This window comes from Triticum urartu, chromosome 6, assembly GCF_003073215.2.
Source record: "Triticum urartu cultivar G1812 chromosome 6, Tu2.1, whole genome shotgun sequence".
Taxonomy (NCBI): Eukaryota; Viridiplantae; Streptophyta; class Magnoliopsida; order Poales; family Poaceae; genus Triticum; species Triticum urartu.
This window is the reverse complement of record NC_053027.1, coordinates 126,612,108-126,620,619: the sequence shown is the minus strand read 5'-3', so window position 1 is coordinate 126,620,619 and position 8,512 is coordinate 126,612,108. Positions and strand designations below refer to the sequence as shown.

The 8,512-nt window shown below is 42.4% G+C and overlaps 1 protein-coding gene across 1 annotated transcript; it reads left to right on the top strand.

Moving 5' to 3' along the window:
- Window positions 1-4,226: 4,226 nt before the first annotated feature.
- Window positions 4,227-7,335, top strand: LOC125517145 (5'-deoxynucleotidase HDDC2-like). Its single transcript, XM_048682335.1, has 8 exons — window positions 4,227-4,609; window positions 4,705-4,832; window positions 4,936-4,973; window positions 5,167-5,277; window positions 5,858-5,937; window positions 6,193-6,229; window positions 6,579-6,620; window positions 6,926-7,335. Exons 1-8 carry the CDS (start codon window positions 4,376-4,378, stop codon window positions 6,985-6,987), a joined length of 732 nt encoding a protein of 243 aa, XP_048538292.1. The 5' UTR covers window positions 4,227-4,375; the 3' UTR covers window positions 6,988-7,335.
- The last annotated feature ends 1,177 nt before the right edge of the window (window positions 7,336-8,512 follow it).

The following is an 8,512-nucleotide window of genomic DNA, read 5'->3' as shown; positions in this document are numbered from 1 at the left end:
CCTTTTGGTTTATGTAATGCACCTGCTACCTTTCAAAGATGCATGATGGCTATATTCTCTGACTTTTGTGAAAAGATTTGTGAGGTTTGCATGGACAACTTTTCCGTCTATGGATCTTCTTTTGATGATTGCTTGAGCAATCTTGATCGAGTTTTGCAGAGATGTGAAGAAACTAATCTTGTCTTAAATTGGGAAACGTGCCACTTTATGGTTAATGAAGGTATTGTCTTGGGGCATAAAGTTTCTGAAAGAGGTATTGAAGTTGATAAAGCCAAGGTTGATGCTATTGAAAAGATGTCGTGTCCCAAGGACATCAAAGGTATAAAAATCCTTGCCAAAGATGAAGACCAGGGGGGCCACACCCTGTTCACGAGGGTGGGGGCGCCCTCCTAGGGCGCGCCCCTACCTCATGGGCCCCCTGGTGGCTCTCTGATGACCATCTTCTGCTATATGAAGTCTTTCATCGAGAAAAAAAAACAGAAGCAACCTTTCAGGACGAAACTTTGCCGCCACGAGGCGGAACCTTGGCGGAACCAATCTAGGGCTCCGGCAGAGCCGTTCTGCCGGGGAAACTTCCCTCCCGGAGGGGGAAATCATCGCCATCGTCATCACCAACGCTCCTCTCATCGGGAGAGGGAAATCTCCATCAACATCTTCATCAACACCATCTCATCTCAAAACCCTAGTTCATCTCTTGTATCCAATTCTTGTCTCCAAGTCCGGGATTGGTGCTAGCAGGTTGCTAGTAGTGTTAATTACTCCTTGTAGTTGATGTTAGTTGGTTTAATTGGTGGAAGATCATGTGTTCAGATCCTTTATGCATATTATTACCCCTCTGATTATGAACATGAATATGCTTTGTGAGTAGTTACGTTTGTTCCTGAGGACAAGAGAGAAGTCTTGCTATTAGTAGTCATGTGAATTTGGTATTCATTCGATATTTTGATGAGATGTATGTTGTATAGTCTCTAGTGGTGTTATGTGAACGTCGACTACATAACACTTCACCTTATTTGGGCCTAGAGGAAGGCATTGGGAAGTAATAAGTAGATGATGGGTTGTTAGAGTGACAGAAGCTTAAACCCTAGTTTATGTGTTGCTTCGTAAGGGGCTGATTTGAATCCATATGTTTTATACTATGGTTAGGTTTACCTTAATACTTTTGTTGTATTTGCAAATGCTTGAAATAGAGGTTAATCATAAGTGGGATGCTTGTTCAAGTAAGAATAGCACCCAAGCACCGGTCCACCCACATGTCAAATTATCAAAGTACCGAATGCGAATCATATGAATGTGATGAAAACTAGCTTGACGATATTCCCATGTGTCCTCGGGAGCGCTTTTCCTTATATAAGAGTTTGTCCAGGCTTGTCCTTTGCTACAAAAAGGATTAGGCCACCTTGCTGCACTTTATTTACTTTTGTTACTTGTTGCTCGTTACAAATTATCTTATCACAAAACTATCTGTTACCACTTATTTCAGTACTTGCAGAGAATACCTTGCTGTAAACCGCTTATCATTTTCCTTCTGCTCCTCGTTGGGTTCGACACTCTTACTTATCAAAAGGACTACGATAGATCTCCTATACTTGTGGGTCATCAGGGAATGCTAGGGATCACACTATTGATCCCTTGCTTTCTATCAGACCAGTGGAGGGCCATACGATTAGAAGCAAATTGATCGTTCGATCTGATACTACTCAGTGTATGGTAGGTTATATATATTTCCTTTTTGATTGTGTGCTTCTTGATAACCTCTTCCGTTTATCAAGACCGCCCCACTGAGACTACTAATTGTTTCCTAAAACAGTTTCCATGAATGACGTGATGCATCATTTATTGCCGAAATAATTTTGGTATATTATGATTATTTCACAATTAAACTCAACAATTAGTTGTGATACATATGGCAACTCAATTTTTATATCATGGAAGCATTCTTAATGATGCATGGAAGCATAGTATTTACTTCATTTTATCACGTGATCCCCGATGCTTCCAAACAATGCTTCCGATAATCACGTACATTTCCATCTTTAAAATTGACTCGTAATCACGCATGCTTCCTTCCTTCTAATATTTGTTTCCATTATATAAGAACCATGCTTTGTTAAGTGTCATATATGCTTCATTCGCAAAAAAAAGTGTCATATATGCTTCCATGTTTTTTGCATGCAGTTATATCATTTTCTTGCTTCCTGCATAATTAGGTCAAGCTTCGTAATTGATCATTTTGTGCTTCGGCATCAAAAACTACATTGATCAGAACACGTTCTTCCATTTCCTGCTTCAACGGTAGAGCAATACATATGCACATATGCATGTTATTTGCTTCTTATCTGTATCAATAAGGTAAGTCGGCCGGGAGGGAGGGTGAACCGCTAGAGGTGCTGAGGGAGCGGCTGGTCTGGTGGAGGAAGAAGATGGTGCCGCATTTCCATCGCGTCCCTTGCCGTCGTAGATCGAAGAAATCGCTGACAAGATGACCAAGCGGGACGATGCCGCTGCCGACGATCGAGAGATGGAATCAAAGAAGCCGAACCATGGCAGCCGACCAGCTTGGTGCTCGTGGTTCTGGTTGGCACCGGAACTCTTGCTTGGATCCAGAGAGAGAGCACCTGGCAAAACGAACGCTGGTGTTAACAGCCGTGAACGTCCATGCGTGTTACCTGATGCAGACGAAATGGATGGATGAGGGAGTTTCAATTTGGTTGTATGATGTACATATGGTGGTCTCGGCTAGCAATAAATGACAATCGGCATGATTTGTGGGATTAGTTAGAGATGGATGACACATGCACCCGTCGGATGGGAAGACAAATGAACGGAGATGGAATAGTCTGATGGAAACTAACCCATCAGACTCCTGAGTGGAAGTGTTTCCCTATTTTAATACTCCCTCCGTTCCTTTATATAAGATGTATTTTTTTTTTTATAAAATTCCATAATTTAAGGTGCATTTCTTCTAATTCCTCGTAATTTCGTCGTTAGCCCTTCAAATAAAGGAAACGTATTTCTTCCCTGATTGCATGCATCTCTTCTTGTAAAGAGAAAAAGGAAAGTATCTCTCTCCTGATTGCGTGCATCTCTTACTTTCCTAGCATAAACGATTTAGTTGCCGTTAATCAATGATTTAGACAAGGTTAATTTTGTCCTAACATGTGTAGAATTATGTGCCTTGATCACCAAACCGAAAATATTACACTTTACATAAAGGAATGAAGGGAGTACAAAAGACACACAACTTGGGTGTTCTTGAAAAAAATGGGACCAATGGCACTATGATATGGAATCCTCAGGTAAAAAAAAGGATATGGAAACCTCGTCCCTAAAAAAAAGGATATGGAAATCTCGGATCCCACTACATTCAAACCTCTTGACGATGAAGATTATCTCAGTCTGTCAGACTTTTGCTTTTATATGCTCCGTCCGTTCCAAATTATACGGTATGTTAATCTTTTTTTTTTGCAGAAGTTAGACGTATATATGTGTTTGATTAAGCTTATAGGAAAAATATACAAACATCTACAATATCAGATAAATATAAGATAAAGATATATTTCATGTTGTATTGATTAAACGTATACGAGTTTAATAATGTTTGAAAAAGTAATACACCTTGCACTTTGTAATGGAAAGTGCTGAGGGTCATGATCTATGCCATTCGCTTCGCCATGGATATAGTCCCACCTTTCCTTTATGGAAAGTGTATATTTTTGGCATACTGGATAAGGCACATAATTATATAGAATTTATGGTGAGATTATCCTTGGCTAATTTGTTGGTTAGCGGCAAGTAAATCTATTAGGTCAGAAAAGGAAGAGATGCACGTAATTGGGAGACAAATACTTTCTTTTTCTTCTACAAGGAAGGATACATACAATCGGGAGAGAGATACTTATTTTTTCTGGAGGATATAAACATAATTGTGAGGAATTAGAGAAATGCACCTTAGGACAACCGCTTGTATGTTTTTGTTTTGTGTTGCTTGTATGCATTTCATTTCTGTATAGTTACTGTTATGAACAAAAGAAATGTATGCCTTCGGGTACATCTTCAAAAAAAAGTTCGCCATGGAGTGTTTTTTTTTATTTTTTTTAAATGATGCCCTGGGGCTAGACCATGCACACGCGATTGGGCCATTCCGGCGTTTGTTTTGGGTAAGGAAAACACGGTGACGCAGCCCAAACTCGTGGGGAGAACGGGGCGGGGGATCGCCGCGCAATCTGGGCCACCCGGCGCGCACGCACGCGGCGCGCTGCTTTCGCGGCCCTCGCCACAACCACCACCACCCCCACCGCCCCGGCATTCCCGGACGGCCACCGCACCGCTCCTCCCGGCCTCACCTCACCTCACCCAATACTTAACCCCAGCCATGGGTGGGAGCCGAGCCCTTTCCCTCTCCTCCCTCTGCGCCGCCGCCGCCGCCGCGACCAGGTCCCCCCTCCTCTCCCCTCACCACCGCGCGCGCCACCTCCGGCCTCGCCTCGCCGCCGCCATGTCGTCCTCCTCCTCGCCCGCCCCGGCCCCTGGGTCCGACCCCGCGGCCCCGGCGGCCTCCTCGGCGTCCTCCGCCATCGACTTCCTCACGCTCTGCTACCGCCTCAAGGTGAGTGCTGCCTGCCTGCTCCACCACCGGTTTAGGTCTTGCTTGCATCGTTGGTTGATCTCGTGTGATGGGATGATGTGCGGCGTGGGTCGCAGACGACGAAGAGGGCGGGGTGGGTGAGGCGCGGGGTGCCGGGCCCCGAGTCGGTGGCCGACCACATGTACCGGATGGGAGTCATGGCGCTCGTCGCCGCCGACCTTCCGGCCGGCGTCAACCGCGATAGGTGCGTGGATACCCAGCCATTCCCTCCCATTGTGCGGTGGGACCTCGTTCTTCTAGTATCCTCTTTTGCCTAATGAGTTGTAAGTTTCTTTCGTGTTCTACAGGTGTGTGAAAATGGCGATTGTGCATGACATAGCCGAAGGTAATCCCCGATGACTCTTCCTTTGTTCGATTTTGTGGCTTTCAACTTTGAAATTGTTGGAATGTGAGGGTGTTGGTGATCAGTCTGAAATTACACATGCATTGTCCTTTCCAATTGTGCAAAATAAACATGGTCAAAATTGCTTATCAGGATGCTACTTTGGTTAACTCATTTCAACCATTTTACTGCCCAGCTATTGTTGGCGATATCACCCCTGCTGATGGTGTGCCCAAGGAAGAGAAGAGCCGTAGAGAGAAGGAAGCTTTGGACCATATGTGCGCATTGCTTGGTGGAGGTTCAAGAGGTTAATACTGAAATATGGAAAAGCTTAACATCTATAGTTCCGTGGCTTGACTTTAGGCTGGCTTGATTCCATAATCCATTGATATAACTTTCTTTCACCTCGTGATAATTATGAAGACTGCTTTTGATTCGATTATAAATTGGTGAAACTTCATAATGAGCATAAACACTTGAAGGGGAAGAGAATGAAATATGGGCTTAGATTGTTCTTATTCCCAATTTCTGTAAATGCTTATGATACTGATTAGGTTTCTTATGTTTATTATTCTAAATTCTATATTTGTCATGTTGTTCTCTTGTTACTTAAAAGTGGTAGTTTACCATCAAAGAAAACAAAACCAATGTATTGGACAACATTGGATGTTTACATATAGTCCTCCAGCTAGGTGTCAGCAGCAAGTAGCAACATTTTGAAACTAATAAATAACTAAGATATCTGTACTCAAATATTCTTTCTTAATACAAGGCAACGAGTGATATCCTTCGTGAACAGGCTTAGTACTTTGCATTGTTTTATGCTCTTGTCCTTGTACTTTTGATACGTTGTAGAAATTCACTCATCTCATGCTGTTCTTTTTCAGCCGACGAAATTCGTGAACTTTGGATGGAGTATGAGAACAACGCCACTTTGGAAGCGAAGGTTGTTAAAGATTTTGACAAGGTAAGCTACTTGCAATTTTTACCCCGTAAATCATTAGACTTGTACCTGCAAGTGTTGACGCGCTGGGATTACCAACAATTAACTTAATAGTGCATTAACAAGATGAGATAATCAGCTGCTAAAGAGAGTGGCTACTATTATGAACATTGGCAGACCATGGAACAGGAATCATTGTAACTTAAGGTCTCCTTAATGCTGTTGATGAATTTTTCTTTCTTGACTAACTGTTTGTTTTCTTCTATGTTCTATTTTTAGGTTGAGATGATACTTCAAGCACTGGAATATGAAAAGGGTAAGCTCCTACTGATAGTCACCAGTGGTACATGGATGTTTGGATAATTTGATTTACTCAGCAAGTCAGCATCAGTCTTTTTCCCATGTGCATACCCATAACTATAGACTATAAAGTATGAATTTACTGAGTAATCTTCTTGATTCAGTATAATTATAGGGGAGGCATGACTCTAGTAGCAAGCGCAGGATTTTTTTCGTTCATTTATCTTTGGTTCTCAGCCTACCTGACATGCACTGGGAGGAGTGCGTGTAAAGATGTGCAGAATACATGCCTAACTCATTAGCACCTTTCACTCCTGAGTTTATAGTACCACGTTAACGCCTTTCTATTGTTTTTGATTTCTCAGAGCAAGGGCGGGACCTAGAAGAGTTCTTCCAATCGACGGCAGGTTTGTATTCTTGTTTTCCCCTTCCATCAGATTCTGCTGCTAAAGTGCACACTTGTATTTAAACTATGCAGGCTGCCTGTTTATTCATATTTTTCTTACACACACAATACATTTCTATGAAACTTTCTAGAATAGCAAATCAGAACATTAATGCCTGAGCACTTGATATCGTTATGAGTTGACATGTGTCATGCTCCTTACACTGTTACATATTTCTGGTATATCTCCCATCTTGCAGGATTCAAATACTAGCTCACGAAAAAGCTCAGCTTATTTCCCTGGTTAATCTCTTGATTTCTATGTAGGGAAATTCCAAACAGACGTCGGAAAAGCATGGGCAGCAGAGGTTGCATCGAGAAGAAAGTGAAAGCGCAAATGACAGTCACGAGCCCTCTCGGTGCTTCTTTTTCGGACACAATTGTCAGCGCCGGATCTGTATCATGTTTCAGTTCAGGGCCTTATCCCTGAGACAAACCGGCCTCCCAACTTGGGTAGGGCTTCTCCAGATCAGCCAGTTGTATTGCAAAGCAGGTCTTTTCACTTGTAGCTCGCCTGGCCATGCCCAGCACCAAGTTGGTAGGATCAGCCCCTTTCTGATGTAAAATCAGTTGACACAAATACAGCGTACTCCTGTAAATTGTGGCCCATCGTTTCGATCGTTTGTTAACGGTATCTGTGCTGTCATAATTATGCATGATGTGCATTTTGGTATCAACTTGATTGCTTCGTCATGTTGCAACTGCTGAGCATTGTTCGGACCTGCTAGCTAGAATTTCAGTGGATCAAGAGTGAAAAACGCGACGTGCCAGGAAATCATGTTTAGGGTTTCTTTGTTCGTCGCAAAGCTCTTAGATCCTGTATGACTAAAGCATATGAGAATGTGTCATTGAAGTGCATTTGATTGCAACATAGAAGCAAATGTAAGAACTGAGTGGCCAATCCTACAAATCAAATCATCTTGCAAAACTGGGTTTTGTCTTGGGCATATCTAGCTATTGCACATCTAATTGACTCAATCAAGCATAAAAAGAAAAAGAAAAAAAGAAATTCAGATCAAATCACATGGGTGCAGATAAGCTGATGGGGATGATCACAGCTCGTACCAGTGATGAGTCGACGAATGCAGGTCTCGGCATCTTCTTGGGGAAAAGGAAATCAAAGCTGAAGGTTCCTTTCAAGGAAACTATCCCCAAAGAAGGTAATATGTGTTGCAATTCCCGGCCTCTTCATCATCATGATGCACACAGCAAATCAATAGACGGTTGTTTTCTTATAACTCTTCGAGACAGCGTCTCTTTGGGTCACTTTCTCTATGGAAGAAATATTAGATATTAAGTACAAGTCACTCTCTCTTTTGTGAGGATAGGCCGTTGGTAGGGAAAGGAGCACCGCACTTGTGAAAATCAAAGGAAAGTGATTTTCTCTGAAATTTTCAACACAAAAAAATTCTAACATTAAATATTCATACAATCATTCTGTACCCAAATCGTCACATAGGATGGGATGACGCCAACCAACAAAATGTTAGACTTGTCACTATTACGAAACTTAGCAATCTCGTGGGTAAAACCATATTCGCCGGCGCTCAATCTATATGACAAAATGTAATGATGGTATTGCGGGACTCCAATGGCAGCAGTGCAGCGACACACACAATTCAAATTAAACCACGCGGGTGCAGAAAAGCTTATGGCGACCATGACAAATCAAAGCTACAGGTTTCCCATCTACTTAGGGAAAAGAAAAATTGAAGCTGCAGGTTCCTGTCAAGGAAACGATCCCCAAAAAAGGTATTGCAATGTGGCTTAGTGCATTCGGCAACATTCTTGACAAAGTTAATTTTGTGCAAGCTTGTAGTGCACATTTGCATCAATTACATGTGGGATGCACTA